At 40.3% G+C, this 18,532-nt stretch overlaps 1 protein-coding gene and 1 long non-coding RNA gene across 6 annotated transcripts in view; one reads left to right on the top strand and one right to left on the bottom strand.

The window, feature by feature from the left end:
* OSBPL8 (oxysterol binding protein like 8) overlaps positions 1–18,532 on the bottom strand; it is an 85,436-nt gene that overhangs the window by 22,028 nt on the left and 44,876 nt on the right. For all 4 annotated transcript variants that reach the window (XM_077338864.1, XM_077338865.1, XM_077338867.1 and 1 more), the window contains 6 exons: positions 14,000–14,070; positions 13,429–13,527; positions 11,471–11,572; positions 10,122–10,325; positions 7,156–7,240; positions 1,456–1,627 (listed from right to left, as the gene is read on the bottom strand). In XM_077338864.1, coding sequence (XP_077194979.1) covers positions 1,456–1,627; positions 7,156–7,240; positions 10,122–10,325; positions 11,471–11,572; positions 13,429–13,527; positions 14,000–14,070 — 733 coding nt within the window. The remainder of the gene's footprint in view (positions 1–1,455; positions 1,628–7,155; positions 7,241–10,121; positions 10,326–11,470; positions 11,573–13,428; positions 13,528–13,999; positions 14,071–18,532) is intronic.
* LOC143838087 (uncharacterized) lies at positions 39–14,247 on the top strand. 2 transcript variants are annotated; one of them, XR_013231218.1, is made up of 4 exons: positions 39–86; positions 4,831–5,051; positions 13,235–13,299; positions 14,017–14,247. It is a non-coding gene; the product is annotated as an uncharacterized LOC143838087 (long non-coding RNA). The 2 variants fall into 2 exon arrangements; XR_013231217.1 differs by lacking the exon at positions 4,831–5,051 and having other exon boundaries at positions 52–86.

Below are 18,532 nucleotides of genomic sequence, written 5' to 3' on the forward strand. Positions count from 1 at the left end.
CACCACCTTCCATAGGTTTGTCTAACTATTCCAGTTAGGCAAACTGAAGCAGGGAACTGTGTAAAACATCCAGCGTGTAGTTGTAGGTAAGGCAATAGTGAACGGACTCTATTCCTAGCCACCTTGAATAGGTACTCTGAAAAGGAGGCATAGTAATTTTCTAAATAAATGATTAAGATCAATTAGCTCAGAGATTATTATTGCTGTGAAGTAGTGAAAATGAATTTGCTACTTAGGAACTATTCCAATATTGACAATTGGTTAAATACAAAAAAATGTGGTGGCGAGGAACCTTAGAGCTAAAGGAAACTACATTGTCAATGAGTTTCCTCCATGGTTCCCACTCTAGTTTGCTGTATGGTTCCTTCCCTTCCTTCCAGAATTCCTTCCCTTCTATTAAAAAGCCATATGAGCTAAGAGGAACCATACAGCAACTAGTTCAACAATATGCTAATGCATCAATTTTACTTGCAGGCAATTTGAGAGTCCTTGTCTATGAATTCCTGATTTAGATTTGATAAAAAGAAAGGATGCTACAAAACTGAGTTTTAGATGCCATTATATGATTCACAGAATATTTATACTGTTAACTATTCTGAAACTTTTGTGGGGGGAATTTCTAAAATCAAAATGGTTTTGTAGAGTTGGTAAAAGAGCTGAACTCATGCAGTGTTCTTAAAATTTTAGCCAATGCAAAAACTGCTTCCACAAAATCAGATTATCAGCATTTACATATATTGTGAGAATGCATAAGATCTCACAAGTTGCCTCTCCTAATATAGACATGATTTTCAGATGTCAGCATCAATAGCAGGGTTTCTCAGCTATGGTACTGCAACCCCTCAATGTTTTTAAAATGGTGGCTGAAGAGAGTCCTCCCACCTGGCTCCAAGCAAAAAGGAAAGAAAAATTAAAAAATTAAAAACTAAAAAAAAGTTCTACCCTTCTTGGGACAGGTTGACCCACCCCTTTCCCAAATGGCCAATGTTGTGCCTGAGGGGGGCGGGGTTTGGAGGCCCCCTAGCCATTTAAACCTTTGTCAGCCAAGGCTACTTTCACTTCTGGAGGAGCGTGGCAGCGAGGTGTGGCCAGCTGACATCACTTCCTGGTACATTACACCCTGAAAAATATTTTCACAGTCTACAGAATGGAATTCAGTGGAATTTGTACTGCTGCTACCATAAGACCATATGACTGGATTAGTCGCAGAAACAGGGAAGCACAAAAGTATCTTACTACAAAAACACTAGAGCAACATATTGAACAATAAATACAGTTAGCTTTTTAAAGGTGAAAAAAAATCAAATATGCAGAATACTTATGCCATAGCTAACTGCAACCCTTAGGACAAAAAAACTTCTACATATTAAAAGACTTGTACAAAACTGGCAGTTTTACTCTAAACAGGCTTCAGGATACTTCTAAAAATAATATTAAAAATTTTTGTTTACTTACGGGAAGTTATCACCACTATGTACATTGTTTGCACGCAGGAGGCCATAAAGTGAGACATGTGCAATGTCTGTTGTTGAGTTCAGCTCATGTTCTTTGCCTTCTCTAATCATAGTACGCTTCAGCAAACTTGAACATTTCAAAGCTAGTTCCAATGCATCCATCCAACACCTACCTAAAGATAAATATGTTTTAATACCACCTAATACTACTGTTTTCAGAACTGGGAGATGATACTTGAAGGTCTGTGTTCTAAAGTCTGCACTTCTAAGGCACTTAATTATGCTGTGAATTATGCTTCTGTGTGTCTCAAGACACACATTCTTGAAAAGTAATTAAAACAGGTTCTCTTACATACACACACACACACACATATATATATATATATATATATATATATATATTCTTATTTTAGCTTTATGTCCCATTTACTCATAGAACTTCTTGCAGCCTCAGTCTCTGATGTAATGAAATATAAAGAAGTGGCATTTGAAAGTAATTAATATTTATCACTATATCATAAGAACATAAAAAGTGCCCTGCTAGATCAGGCCCATCTAGTTCAATATGCTGTCTCATACAGTGGCCAACTAGTCTTCTAGAAGGCCAACAACAGGGTGGAGGCTTAGGCCTTCATCTGATGTTGCATCTTGGTACTGGTATTCAGAGATTTTCTGCCTTTCATTGTATAGGTTCCCTTTAGTCAACATGGCTCATAGCTGCTGATAGACTTATCCTCCATAAATCTGTCTAATCCTTTTTCAAGCAGCCATCACTACATCATCTTGCAGAGAATTTTAATAATTCTCTGTAAATGTTTTTTTCTCTGTCCTGAATCTACTGTCAATCAGCTGCATTGGATGTCCTTGAGTTCTAAGAGGTTATGGATAAGGCAAAAGGGGGCCTCCCACAGACACAAGGATACCTACCTTGGAATTCCCCAGCTTTGTAGAGAAATATGACTTTGGAAGTTTACCAAAAGAAAAACATCCTTTAAAAATGGCCTGAGGAGAAATTGGTGTGGTCCAGAAGGGACAGAACTTTAAGAGCAGCAGTCAAAGAGGAAAAAGGAGAGTGACATTAGCTGTTCAACCCCTGAAGGGGTGTGTGCATATATGAGAAGATAATTTCTTATGAATCATCAGCTCTTAATATATGATTAGACCTCCTACAAATTCTACTAAATGAGATGTCTTCTTCCAGAACAACTTAATATTCTGGTACATTTTAAAGACATTCTCTTTTGATTAAGTAAAATAATAAAAACAGAATCCAATTTTATATATGGATTTAAACAACAATCTGGTAAGTCATTCTTTAAAAGTATCAAAACAAAACTGTTCATTTTGCAGGCAACAGCTAAAGTTAAAACTATCTGAAAATCTAGAATTGGGGGTGAGCAGTATAAAAAATGTTATGGAAACTGGCCACACAGAAGATGAAATATCCTTTGTTATCTTGTTTGCATTTAAACCTCATCTATTTAGAGCCAGTTTGGTGTAGTGGTTAGGAGTGTGGACTTCTCATCTGGCAAGCCAGGTTTGATTCTGCACTCCCCCACATGCAGCCAGCTGGGTGACCTTGGGCTCACCATGGTGCTGATAAAACTGTTCTGACCGAGCAGTGATATCAGGCTCTCTCAGCCTCACCCACCTCACAGGGTGTCTGTTGTGGGGAGAGGAAAGGGAAGGCGACTGTAAGCCGCTTTGAGACTCCTTTGGGTAGAGAAAAGCGGCATATAAGAACCAACTCTTATTTTTCTTCCTCTTCTTTAATGATGAAGATGTAGGTAAGGAATTGTCTCAAAGTGAGGATTACTTTATTCATAGGGAACGCTGACCCCTGGTGGATTAAATTCATCTTTGGACCTTACATCCTTTCTATGACTGTGAATATACGTATAAATGTTACTAGATCTGTTTAGCTAATTTTAAGGTTTTTGCCTTTAAGCTAAGAATCTAAGACAATCATGTGCCAATTAACTGATCGATATATTGTATGTCTTCATGTTAGCTTGTTGGAACACAGTGCAGTTTATTTGGTAATAGTCCCAAGAGACATGGAACTAGGCTTGTGCGCTTTGGCACACTTTGGCTGCTTCAGTGGCCATTCAAGCCAGAGACGGCCAGCGCCGTGGCGCAGGGGGGAGGGGCGGTGCCAGTGGCAGCACATGTCCCAGCACCGCCCCCCCCCTGCACCGCTGGCCACCTCAGGCTTGAATGGCTCCTAAAGCAGGCGAACCATGCCAAAGCGCACAAGCCTACATGGAACATTAAGAATAGATTCTGTATAACCTCTTTTGTCCCTATGTGAGTTTTTGAATTTAAATTGTTTAAAATATTGCCTTAGAAATGCCATTCTTTTTTTGGGGGGGTTATATTTTAGAGATACTGACGAAAAAACTTTGAAACACCTGCATTTGCTCAGTGATTATAGTTTAATTAAACAAGTATTCATAGAAAGATTATAGACTACTTTGGCTGATTTCCATTCAGTCTTTTTTGCCTAGACAGTTTATCTCTTTTGACTGCTTATCACCATGTACTCCCCCTTTTTTTGACAGTCTTCAAGGAGCAGCTAGACAGATACTTATCATGGATGCTTAGGCTAATCCTGTACTGAGCAGGAGGTTGGACTAGAGGGGTCTATATGGCCCCTTCCAACTCTATGATTCCATTCAGGTGGAAGAAAACTAAGGTAGATTGTGAAGAGCTCCAGGAGGATCTCCACAAATTGGGTAAATAAGCAATAATGTGGGAACTGAAGTGCAGCACAGGTAAGTGATATGATACATAGGGGAACAAAAACTCCAGGCTTCAGAGAAGGAAAGAGATCTTGGAGTTATAGTGAATACCTCAATCGAAGTGTCAAACCAATGTGCCATAACAGTGAAACAGGCAAAATCTGTACTGGGGATTATTAGAAAAGGGACTGGAAAATAAAATAGTCATTATAGTGCTCCTGGTGTAGCCTCATTTGGAATCCTGTGTACAGTACTGATTATCGTATCTCAAAAAGGACACTGCAATGCTAGAGAAAGTACAGAAAAATACAACTAAGATATCTAATTAAGGGGTTGGGACTTCATTCCTAGACTGAAGGGGTAAAGAGTTTGGGACTTTGCAGTTTAGAAAAGAGATAACCAAAGGGGAACATGACAGAGGTTTATAGAATTATGAACTGTCAAAACCCGGTATCCACAAGCTTTTGCCATCTGTTCTATTTGCCTGTATAATTGATCAGTGTGGGTGTGAGTGTAGCTGGATAGTGTAGCAGACTTGGGAATCCAGGCACAAACCATTTGATGTTTTGGGAACATTTATCTCTCCATGACCTTGAGGGCCTGAGGTGCTGGTTGTGTCTAACTTTCATTTTCAGGTCTAACTTTAGGGGATAACATCTGGAAAGTTTCCCACCGAAAAGAGTGCTTAGACAGATTCATGGAGACCATCAGCAGCCATGTTGACTACAGGGCACCTCCATATTGAGGCAGATTTGAATACCAGAACAAAGAGACAACATTAGATGAAGGCCTCAGACTCTATGCACTGCTGATTAGCCACTGTGTGAAACTGCATGCTGAACTAGATGGATGACTGGTATGATCCAACAGCATTTCCCAGACACAAACTTAGCAGTTGTCTTAATATCACAGATTGGTTTATCTAGTTATAGTTATAGAACCATCTATACATGTTGCATTTATAGAGCTAAAATTAAGTGATTCACCCCCTTTATAACTATTGATGAAGAAAATAAGTATACAACATTTTATCTGTGGTACTTAATACCATAGATTTATATACTTGGAAATATTGGGTCAGAGGTGCTGAAGGTCACTGATCTTTTCCATATCTTCTCCCTATAGCAATCTTGTCAAAACCCAGCACAGTTAATTCCCAGAGTTGCAAACTTCATATCAACTATTAGCTATGTGGGTTAAGGGCTACTGTTAGGATGGAAAAGGGAGCTAATTGTCCTTCCTACATTTCCTTAAACCAGTATATAGCATATCAAGGGTTCTGCAACCCCTGGAAATGATTTTCTGGAGGTCCAATGGGAGGAGGCATTCACAGATTAGTTAAAGATTACTTTCAATACATTTGGTGAGATTATTTATATATTAATTGGAAATTTCTGTACATTGACACATTTATTTATTTCTTAATAAAATAATCTCAGATTTCAATTACTCATCATATTCAGTAATATGCAAAAAATGTAGAGCTAGCAGTGTGTTATTGGTAGCAAAATTATTAATGGAGCTTAAGTGGAATCTTCTGGCATGCTATCTATAAAGGACTGGCACAGTGCTTCGATTGTTCCCTTAAAGCTGTGTACATAAGAAAGGAAGTCTTCCGCCCAGGAACCAGTCAGAGCCAGTTCTACTTACTTTGCCAACCATAGCTGAGTATGAATAAAAGTTTGTATTTAGTAAAATCAATTAAATTAACTATGTTGCTACAGCTACAGCAAAATTCTTTCCAGACTGTCACTGTTTGGACCGTACTTTAAATAATTCAGAACTGTATTTGATACCGTCAAAGATCTGTTATTCTTTTTCCCCCTTGTTGTGGCCGCAAGTAGGTTTTATTGCTGTCAAAGCATACTTCCCCAATCTAGTGGGTGTCTCTACCTAATCTGTATCTGGAAGCTATGAGCATCTTGAAGAAAAAGTGTTAAATACTATGTTACTTTTATACCAATGTCTGAATCTTTTTAAAACTCAGGGAATGTAGAAAGGGCAATATTGGAGTTCTCAGGTATGACCTTCTGAGAAGCAACACATATGAATCTTTCTTGTTCTCAGGCAAAGCCTTCTATGGCTAACATTTTAGGGAGATCACCTACACTGCACTACCCTTTTTTGAAACCAATTTATCTTTTAATCCCTTTTAACTCATCCATATATGCCATATTGTGAATAGTTTGACTAGGAGGAGGGAAAGAAAAGAGGAGGGAAAGAAAAGAGAGGGAGAACGAAATATCTAGATCAGTGGTCCGCAACCTTCCTAAGGGGAGGTTTTTTATTTAAAGAAAGCAAATTCTGCTTTCAATAAAGGGTGATTGTGCGGCTGTGCATGCCGTGCATGCACGGCAGGCCGCGCATGTACGTTTGCGCCATGCGCGGCCGCAACCGTGCATGCGCGACACTTCCGCGGCCACGCATGGCGCAAACGCGCATGCACGGCCCTGCTTCCCCCCCCCCCCCCCACAAAACGAAGCTTGCCAGGCCGCAAGCTAATCGGCTGCTTTTGCTGCCAATTTGCTTGCGGCCTGGGAAATTTTTACTGCGGGGCGCGGGGGAGAGGGAGCCACAGCCCGGCACCGGGCCGCAGCCCAGTGGTTGGGGACCACCAATCTAGATTATAGGTTAGATACATTAAATACAAACACTGTCATTAATTTTTTCTTGTAACTGCTTAGATTTCTTTTTTGTATATTAGGCTTTGTGTTGCCATTTTCCATGCTCATGATTTCTATTAAACTCTGAATTCAGGAACAGGGGCTTATGATTCCTCTTGCTTTGCTTAAACACAGGACAGCACTTAGCGGAATTATAACATAACATTTACACTATGTTAAATGTGTTCACAAATAGCTCAAAACTCATATGCCTCATTCATCAGTAATAAGAGCTTAAATACTACTGTTTTATATTGGAAACTATGTTCCAAAAGGCAAAATCCAAACATAATTTACCATCTGATTCTGAAGCTGCTCGGATGATCAAGTAACTGCCTGGTAATGGCTGTGTTATCGAGCCCACAGCTTCACCTTTAGGTCCCTTAAAATACAGACAATGAAAAGTGTTAGAACAGACAGAAAAGTGTTAGAACAGAAAAACAGACAATTCACTGAGAAAAACAAAGCTGAATTCGCGTGTTGTTCATCCAGTACTTTCAATATGGAAGTAATTTCAGTATGAAGTGTAAATCTGACAGGAGCTTCAGTTTTGAATTGGCTACAACTAGCTAGTCTTTGAGGTATGAATGCACGTATTTATGTTTCTTCAATTAAGCTACTACTACTGAAAATACCTTGGTGAGTACCTTGAGTGCTGTAATAAGCCCAAAGGGAAGGACTGTGTATTGAAATTAGTGGGAACTGCAGTGGAAGTGGAGGCCCATGGTAATTTGACCTTATCTTGACATGGAAATATGTATCAAGTAAGTTCAGTGTTATAAACCATGCACCCTGATGTAACAGGCCAGTGGTGACTGAAATCATTCTGAACTTTATTGAAAGAACTTCAGGGTGTATGTGGTGGAAATGAATGAATGGAGCAACTCTTCACAGAGGGTTCTGGGACTCAGATAAAGCACTTCATGGCAGAGAGCAGGAGCTACCTGATATCTTGCTCCCCCAAGGCCCTCACCACCATCATGTAGGATTGGGACCTGGCTTATCTGGCATGGAAATTCCCCACCAATTGGGCACCCTCATCTCCTGGGGGCCCACCCACTTATTTTCCAATGGAAGCGAAAAAATTGAGGAAACAGTGTTCCCCTCCATAACATGCCGAAAAAGATGGGAAAGTGTGGGAGGAAATGGAGTGCCTCTAGATCAGTGGTCCCCAACCTTTTTATCACCGGGGACCAGTCAATGCTTGACAATTTTAATGAGGCCCGGGGGGGGGTAGTCTTTTGCCAAGGGACATCGGCGCGGCCTGAGCCCTTGATCTGCTTGTTTTCCCGCCAGCACCCCTGTCTTTGCGCCGCCCGCTGGGAGGCGTTGCCAGCAGCAGCTGAACAGTGCCACGCTGAGGGGGAGCCCCAGCCATGGCGGCCACTGCAGAGCACCAGAGGTGAGCCGGCAGCAAAGTGGCAGGGCAGCCCCCAAGGCAGCAGCTGGGGAGGAGGACGAGGAGGAGCCGCAGCCTGGTACCGACTGTTCCCCAGACCAGTCCCGGTCTCCGGACCGGGGGTTGGGGACCACTGCTCTAGATGTTTTAAGCTCTGCAGCAGATATGCAAGTGCACAGTATCCATGTAGGACCACACAGTTACAACAATGATAATCTTACCTTTCACTGAGGTGTATGCTTTGGACTAAATATCAATTATGGTCCATGTTTGGACTCAACTTAAAAACAAGGCTCTTAAGTATTAAAATGTGAATTTGTTTTCTTTAAACAAAAAAATACTGCACATACCTATCTAAAAATGCAATTGCCATATATAGAGGCTCAGTACTTTGGTGGTACTCAATTTATGGATTGCTTATTCTATATTAATTATATTAATAGTAAACATATTTATGTAGTGAACATGAAAAAAGTGATCATTGTAACACCTCACTGCTCTCTGAGCCAGTTTGGTGTAGTGGTTAGGAGTGCGGACTTCTAATCTGGCATGCCGGGTTCGATTCTGCACTCCCCCACATGCAGCCACCTGGGTGACCTTGGGCTCGCCACGGCCTGATAAAACTGTTCTGACCGAGCAGTGATATCAGGGCTCTCTCAGCCTCACCCACCTCACAGGGTGTCTGTAGTGGGGAGAGGAATGGGAAGGCAACTGTAAGCCGCTTTGAGCCTCCTTCGGTTAGGGAAAAGCGGCATATAAGAACCAACTCTTCTTCTTCTTCTTCTTTGATTTCCACCCATAACACCCAAAAGTTCAACAGTCTAACAGGGCTTCTAGATGAGAATTCAAAGGACCTAACATATATTTATTTATTTATATTAATTTTTATTAACCACCACTCCCAGACCATGCCGGCTCATTATAGCATTATAGCAACCTACCTACTGTTGAATTTTAACCCCCCCCCCCAATGATGTGGAGGAGGAAATGGTAGGGAGTGGTACGTTCTGAGTTCAATGTATTTTAGGTAGATTTGCAGCCCCTTTTAAAAAAGACTTCCTTGTGATCTGAATACATGATTCCTATAGGACTCCCATCTGGAATAGTGTATTCTTTGGTGCAACAATGGCACCTATTAGTCCATGGCTCTTTTCCCTTTTCTGCTGAAGTACTTTTAGAATTAAAGAACTCTGTTAAAGTTACTTTGAAAGATGATTCCTTTCAATGTTGTGTTTTACAACTTTTATGATACACTTTATTCACACTGTAATTGTGAAGGATCCCATAATGCCACACCATTTCACGTGTTTCTTTGATATGTCACATACTCTAGGCCAGGGGTAGTCAAACTGCGGCCCTCCAGATGTCCATGGACTACAATTCTCATGAGCACCTGACAGCGAACGCTGGCAGGGGCTCATGGGAATTGTAGTCCATGGACATCTGGAAGGCCACAGTTTGACTACTCCTGCTCTAGAGTATGTGACTCTAGGCAAACTACCACATCTTCCAAGAACCTTTTTTTAAAGCCAAAATGTGTCCAATGGAAGTACTTATACCCTTCCAATAAAATGCAGGATGAACTAACTCATGCTATAATTAGATGAAAGTGGATATAGTTTTCAAAAGCAATACTTGAGAATAAAATACATTCATACCAATTGCCAAAGCAATTAAGCACTGAATTCTATCAATTATATAAGAAAATACTGAAATGTCAGGAAACCTCCCAAGTTTAGCAAAAAGAAAGCTAAGCAGCAACTGAAAATATTTTGAGACCTTCAATATTTAACTAAACTTACAGTGTCTTTGGTATTACATAAACTTTCAACATCAACCACATTAAGAATACATATTCACTTACTTTAACAGCCCAGATAGATTGCTCCAAAGGATGGAAAAGTTTAAAACAAAATCCATCCTTTTTCGAAGGCCGTTCAATGAGTTCACAAGCGTTCAGAAGTACTGTTCCCACCCATTGGCCATTTTTAGGAGTTTTATAAATTAGCAATACTCCTGGTTTCAGCACACACCAAAGTTTGGTCCAGCTTTTCAGTGTACCACGGATCTTAAAAAAACAAAAAAGGAACAAAAACAGGCTGTCATTTAGTATTATTTAATATAATAATAGTTACATTCCATTATCTTCCTTCTCAGGCAAAGAAAACCCGCTTTAAGATATAAGCAACCAGATTAATTCCAGAACACATCTTACTACCTGCATAATGTTAAACTGCACCTCTGTGGGGACACTTCAGGTTAGGAAAATTATGCAGAATACAGGAGGCACAAGTCCCCTCCCCGCAAAATCCCAATCTATGTCAGCCTCCCATATGTCTGTAAAATTAAATTTCAAGCTTGTTAGCTTGACAGGACCTGGGACAGGCCTGAGAACACCATTCTATGTAACCAGACTCTCAGTGTACCAGATATCAAGTTGTACACACCCATGTAGACAGATGCAGAAAGGATCTCAACAGAAAATCACTGTGGTCTACTACAAGAATTGGCTAGGATTGTTCAATTTTTCAGCCAGCCGTGCTGCTCATTATGAGGTCTTGGGCACATCAGCAAGAGTTAAAAATGCTGCTCCAAGTTCACTGTACACAGAGTAGTATATGGATATAACAATTAAATGTAAACTGTTAACCACCTCTCAAACTTCACCCTATATAGGCAGGTAGAGTTCAAGCAGCAATATCCCAGGCATTATGTCTTATTGATCAGGGAAAGTTGCTTAATAGTTCTGTGTCTGTTGACACCCCCTCAACTTCTATGTCTTCTTACTGGAGATATATATAATGCCACTTAACCTATTGGAGTTATGTATAACACCAACATTCACACTTATTCAAAGCTTGTCTAATTTTATGCCATTGTATGTACAGAGAAGGAGGAATGACTATAACAACAAAAAACTGGGTTAAAATACACTGTTATTGTGCTGACAGTAATAATCTTTGATTTGTTATTACTACCAGCTTATAATTCATAACATATCTAATGCACCATGATCAACAATTTAGTTACTCCTCGGAAGATGAAGTCATGCCAACCACAAACAAAGTTATGTATCCCCCTTGGATTCCTATGCTTCAAGCACCGTATTACTGGGATGCAATTAACAGATTCTCTACTCTGCTCTACATCCAAGTGGAAAACAAACACTACATTCAGCTGCAACTTTCATTTAAGTTGAAGATAGACTCTGACCTTCAACCAGTCAGCCATAACAATAACTGACGGGTCTGTAATTGTGCTAAGTAGCTCTTTTGTAGCTCTTTTCTTCTCTTCCCTGTAATTTTTCTTTTGAACCTGTAAAGAATGAAGAGTAAAGGGACAGAATACAGTTTTGAATAAACAATTCAGAGCTTTACAAAAAGAAAAGTCAACAGTTTTAAAAGATCTATATACTCTGTTTCAATAAATGCAGAGATATGTTAAGATCCAATATTTTTCATGTAGATCTAGCCAAACATGAAGAGGCACAGAACTGGCAACACATTTATTTCAATTTTTCTACTATTAGAACTTATTTTCATGTTGGGGGCTGATTCACTGAGGGCCATTCTGCACCAGGATCTATGTAGCAAATTGGTTGTGGAACAAAAAAACACCATTTTAAATAGTGGAATTCGTCGTTATGCAAACCTGCCTTTGTAGTGGAATCCAGTTGCGTTTCTATTGTTTCCCACAGGTTTCCAGTCTCGGCAAAAATCGCTAGCCAGGAAGCGATATTGCCAAGCTTTGTCCCACCCCTGGCCATCAATCAAATGAGCAGCCAATGGGCGGCCGTTATCATGCTCCCCAAAAGCCCCTTTCCCTTTAAGGAAGGTAAAACACACACACACACACACACACACACACACACACACACACACACACACACACACACACACACACACACACACACACACACACACACACACTATGTTGATTCGTGGCAATAGAGAGACCCATCTAGCTAGCAGGTGGTGTTTGAGCTGCCGTTTCATCGTTGCCACGCTCCCCCCGAGTGAAAAAAAAAATAACACCCCCCCCCGCACGGGTGCGATTTTCGGCCGAAAATAGAGTGAAAAATAAAGGGAAAATAAACCAGCAAACGGGGCTGTGTGGTGCTTGGCGCTTGGTGACTTTAAACAGCTCTGGGGAGGGACTGCAGCCGGGGAAGCCTCGCTGGGTAAACGAAGGCTCGCCGGTGTGTTGATCTCCGCTCGCTCCGAGAAAAAAAAATGGCAATCGCTTCGCCGGAAGATCAGAGGAGAGAGCTAGGGGGAGGGACTTTGCAGAAACCACAACAATGGTAACACACAGAACTTTCCCACTAGTGTTGCAGATTGGTTGCAAGAGTGTAGCGCTTTCCGGAGGGTGAATCCACTTTTTGGGATTTCCCTGAAAACACTACAACAAAGCACTTTTTGCGGATCGGTTTCAGGAGTGTTGCAGATTGTCAACGATATTGTGCATAACAGCAAAACAGTAGCGATTTCAATTTGCAACCATTGTGCAATTTTGAACGAGTGCAGAATGGCCCTGAATGTTCCCACTTCTTGTCTCTAGCATTAATGCCATACTGCTTTCTCTGTTGCATAACTCACTTTAAGATGGTAAACTTCAGTTTGGCATGAATCAGGAATCAGGAATGAAAACACCACACAAAAACAGTGTGATTCATTTTCAGTTTACATTACTCAGTGAGAAGTAGGCCTATATTATGACAAAAAGTTGTACTGCTTCTTTTGCATATCTTCCATACCAACACTAGTGGACATCACTAGTGTCCACTATATCCTAAGATGTACCACTATATCCTAAGGATGTACCATGTCTAAAAAGCATTTTCTAGTGGAAATTGTAACATATGTTGAAGTAGTGTCACATCTATCCTAGTGGATTATATCCTTTCAGTTTGTCTCTAATTTGTTTGATTCCCCTCACCACTACAACCCCCATTCCACATGGCTTTTGTCCACACAGATTCTACATTTTCTTTATGAATCCAGAGGAGACTTAATCCTCTCCCTTCCACCAACAGAAAGCTGGTAAGATGCAACCCAATGTTTCTTTAAAGTTTTAATCTCCCTGATATATACTTCCACAGTCTACTTGGAGATACTGAATAGTCGGGAATTTGATGTATGGATGAAATACTGCTTTGGAAAGAGACTCACCTTAAGAGACTCCTTCTTTGTAAGTTTGATTGTAGAGGAGGAAGAAGTGGTGGTGGCTGGGATCTCCTTCTCAGAGCCGTTACAAAGCTTAGATTCTGACTGAAAGAATTATAAGAGGAAATAATGAAACAACACTTAACTTTTCAGGCTGCATTTCACTCTACCCTTTACAGTTAAGTATATGGAGTTTCAATTGCTCAAATCAGCCTGGAAGCCCATTCTACAGACAGTCTAAAGTACCGGGAGCACAAAATCTGAGAAAACACTGTAAATGAGCTTTATAAATGCAAAAAGAAATAGCTTTTTTGTTCACTGATACAGAAAACCTTACCCCTTGTCACACACACACACACACAAAAATACAGGGCTTTTCATATACCTTATCCCTGAACATGATATATTGCTATTACTTAAAACCACTAAACTTTTAGAAATTTTGGTTCATCCCAGTAAGACATCTGAGATTCACAACACTTTTTATGGTTATTAAAACCTAAACCTTCCTGTGCAACTAGGCAATGTGTAGGCAAAATACTACACTTTTATAGTCTCATTGTGCTGATGCACTTACCTTGCTTTTTGACATAGACTGTGTGGAATCATCTTTACTCTGCAAGGTATCGTCCTTTCCTCTGTCAAAACCTTCAAGACAAATTGAGATGGCTGCAATAAATCACTCCAAGCATCACTGAAACACTCGAAGACAATAGAGAAAGAGGATGCGGTATAACAACATAATAAAATAAAGGAAATAGATTCCTTGCATCACTAAATATATGAAGGATATTTGCTTGTAAGTTTCACCAATTTGTCCACCAATTAAAATATTACAGTAGTTGTGAAGGAAAAAAAAATACTGTTTAAATTATGTTTCAGAGTACAAAAAGGTTTTGTTCCCAATCTTATATTCACAGCTTATTCTCTAAAGCAAATACCACAAAAACTGTAGTTGGCAGCTTCCAATGCTTTAAGTAGGTCTTAACATTTTATCCTTTTCTTTTTGCGTTTTAAGAATTTGGAAGTGCCTAAATTCCTCATGTAAAACAAAACAAAAACATCTTTACAAGTAGCAGTTAGCAGAGTAACCCATTTAAGTACTTAGGTAGCCTCAAACACATACGGAGCAATAATTAAGTTTATTGTCATGAAATTCAAGATAAAAGAAAAGGCATTTTAAAATCAGTTTAAAGAGGGGGAAATCTCAATATCATAAAGAAACAATATATATGCATATTTCACTTAATGTTAAGATCACTTTAAAGGTAAATGTGATGTGATTATTGGACTCCCACCAGCTTGGACTAGCTGCAGCAAAGCATTACTTTCTCATGAAGCAAAAGAGGGGGGTAGATTTCCCAGACCCATGGCTTTTAAAAATACTAACCATTCAGATTGGCCAACAAAGGGGTTGTGAATTGGTTGCAATCAGTTCTTGATCCTCCTCTCCTTCAAGAATGCTGCTCAGACTGAAGTCTAATTTATGGGACATTTTGTATTTCTTCAGTCTAATAAGGCACTGGCAAATGGATAAGGCACTGGCAAACCACCCCGTATTGAGTCTGCCATGAAAACGCTAGAGGGCGTCACCCCAAGGGTCAGACATCACCCGGTGCTTGCACAGGGGATACCTTATAGGACTAAAAAATCCCAGTGTTTGCAGTCCCATGTTTGTGAACATCTGCAACCCTGACACTGGACATACTCAGGACAGACATCATCCCTCTAAATTCGCTCCATGTATGATGAACTCATTGTTAAAAGTTTTATTTGATACAAAAACCGCTAGTTGTGAGACAGTCCCCTCTTGCTCTTTTTTATTCCTGTTGCTCAGAAAACTACAATTGTGCTTCCCTTCAATACAAAACCTAAAGGGGGGGTATTTATTTTTATATTTGTATTTGTATTCCCCAAAGACTGAGGGCAGATACCATCAAAACAAGAATACAGAATCAATAAATATATTAAAAACTGAAAATTTAAAATTCTAAAGTAAAATATTAACAGTTAAAACTAATTCTTAAAGAACAAGTGCACTGCTCTGAAAACCATTTTTTGTAATTTTTAAATTTTGGTTTCCAGTACACAAAGGTCTAATGGGCAAGTTGTTTCTAGCCTATCTAATCTATTTGGGAAAATGGGAAGGAATGGTCTCTTCTTAGATTCTATTCCTTGAAGATCTATCCAAATGCAATGGAAGTGAAAGTAACATTAATTTCAACTGGAATGACACAGGAGCAATCTGTGCTCCCTCAGCTCTGAACCAATAAATATTTTGTAATATATCCAAAGACAACACTTATTTGTTTGTTTGTTTGGATTGTTTCTACCGCCCATTCTTTGCAGCTCTGAGCAGTTTACATTGAAACATTATCTAACTTTACATGGAAGATATGAACAACTTTCAAACAAGTTTCAAAACATTATAACAGTTCAACATCTCATTTCCAATAATCATCTTAATAATCTATAGGAACGTTAGTAGAATAAATAACAGCAACATTGGGAGGTCAGTTATTGCAGTCATGGGAGCGTGCCTGGGGGGACCAGCAGGTGTACTGAGACGGTCAGCCTCAAGCGAATGCCTGGTGGAGGAGCTCCCTCTTGCAGGCCCTGCGGAACTGTGGAAGGTTGGGCAGGGCTCTCATCTCCCCAGGGAGCTCGATCCACCAGATGGGGGCCAGAACTGAGAAGGCTCTGGCTCTTGTTGAGGACCGGCATGCTTCTCTGGGGCCAGGGATCCGTAGCCAGTAGGAAGTGGCAGAGCGCAAAATTCTTTTGGGGGTATAGGCAGGGAGGCGGTCTCTCAAATACACTGGGGCCCAAACCACTTATGGCCTTAAAGGTGATTACCAGAACCTTAAGCTTAATCCAGAATTCAACAGGGAGCCAGCCAAGTTGCTGGAGTACCGGCCGAATGTGGGATCTCCACGGTGTTTTTGTGAGGATCCTGGCTGCAGCATTCTGTACCAGTTGTAGTTTCCAGATCAAGAATGAGGGTAGGCCTGCGTAGAGTGAGTTGCAGAAGTCCAGTCTAGAGGTGACCGTCTCATGGATCACTGTGGTTAGGTGCTTTGGGTCCAGGTAGGGCGCTAGTAGCTTGGCTTACATAAAACTAATTATTAAACATATGCTAATAATAGACTTCCATTCCACAAACAAATGAAGCTTAAAATTGGTTTACTAAATTTCTGCACAGAACCAGCATTATGTTCATTGGAGGTTAATTACGTCAGCCAGACTAATATTAGCCCATTACAGTGTATATGTTTCAATGCACAAATACCTCAAATCCCTCCTTAAAATGCTACAAATGTGACATGTGAAAACCTAATCTTTAGTAGGAAGCAGTACAATTAATTTTTTTAAAAATTTGGGAGTGGGAGAATGTAGCACTGCCAAGCAAACATAATCACCTGTTAGACATGGCACATCTAAAGAAGAAATTCAATGCACCCTTATTTATATGTGTAAACAATGGAACTTGCTCCATGCAAAAAAGGAAAGGAATTGGCTGTAAATTCTAAGTACGTGTTAGGTTACTGAAGCTTTCATCTTAAAAGAAAACCTGCATAAAAAGTTACACCCTTCAACAACAAGACTAAACTATATTACTGAAGACAGACACAAGGAGGAAAGTCAACAGATTATTGGAAAATGCACAAACCGCTGAAAAGCTGAAAACCCGTTTTCAGTGTATCTATTTTCTTACTGTTAACTTACAGACCAACAACAAAGCACATTAGGCTGGTGACAGGAGTAAGCATAATTTTATAGTTATTGGGGGGGCCCGGGGCCAAGAGAGCCTACCACTTACCTTTGATCCACCAGTGCCCAATAGCCACAAATCCCAACTTATTCTCTTAGGTAAGTGATGGATCAACAACAGTAGTTAGGCGTTCTACTGCTGCTTTATCATCCATCTTCCTTGAGTTAAGCCACTGCTTGAACAATCAGTATTCATGCTGCCTCTTAGGGAGCACTTGAAAGGGGATCCAAATGATTCTATATTATCAAGCTCTTCTAAACTTCAAACTGTATAATACAATTATTGCAGTAAATTAATGAGATTTGGAGCATGCAAGCATATAACCATAAACTGCCTCTTTATAGCTCTCCTAGTAATTGGAACAAATTCCCAAATAAGAAAATAGCAGAACTCACAGATAGTGGGACAGAATACAAGGAAACAATACCTTGTCAAAATAGCAATTGCAAGTATTCTTGTATAAGAACTGAATTTTTTTTGTCCTCCCTCATCATATGAGTGACAATAAATCTGAACACACAACCTAACATTACCTTATTTAACTAGCTCTTCAAGAGATGCCTGAAAAAGAGGTCAAGGAAAATTTAAAAACTTTCAGGATTAAGATGATTTCTTTTTAAAAAATCCTGTAGAATTAGCAGTCATTTAACCCACCCATTTTGCTTCATCCTGTTTGGGAGGGAAAAGCAAAACAGAGATGTTTAATGACTTGCAGTCATTTAAACCTAACAGGTAACAGGTGGAGCGGACAGGCTGATAGGTTTAACTGGTTGGCAGCCATTCCACCTTAACAGTTGTGCAGGTATGCCTACCTGCTGTTAGTCTGAAATGGCTGTGAGCCATTTCAAAGGTCATTTTCACTTCCCCCACTAGGCTTCCAGCCATTTAAACTTAACAGCTGAGGGGCATACCCACCCTGCTCAGCTATTAGGTTCAAATGGCCAGAACAGCCAAAGAAGAAGAAGAAGAAGAAGAGTTGGTTCTTATATGCCGCTTTTCCCTACCTGAAGGAGGCTCAAAGAGGCTTACAGCCGCCTTCCCATTCCTCTCCCCACAACAGACACCCTGTGGGGTGGGTGAGGCTGAGAGAGCCCTGATATCACTGCTCGGTCAGAACAGTTTTATCAGTGCCGTGGCGAGCCCAAGGTCACCCAGCTGGTTGCATATGGCAAACCAGGCAAAAGTCTGGTAAATGTTCAGGGAAAACTCCTTCTTTGAATTTGGTTTGGGGGACTACGAACTGGCCCAAGTTTGTGCTGAATTGTGGTTCATGAACCAGTTCATGCCATCCCTAGTTCAGAGGTGGTTTGCCATTAGCTACCTCTATATACAGACCCC

Source organism: Paroedura picta, chromosome 5 (genome assembly GCF_049243985.1).
Source record: "Paroedura picta isolate Pp20150507F chromosome 5, Ppicta_v3.0, whole genome shotgun sequence".
NCBI lineage: Eukaryota > Metazoa > Chordata > Lepidosauria > Squamata > Gekkonidae > Paroedura > Paroedura picta.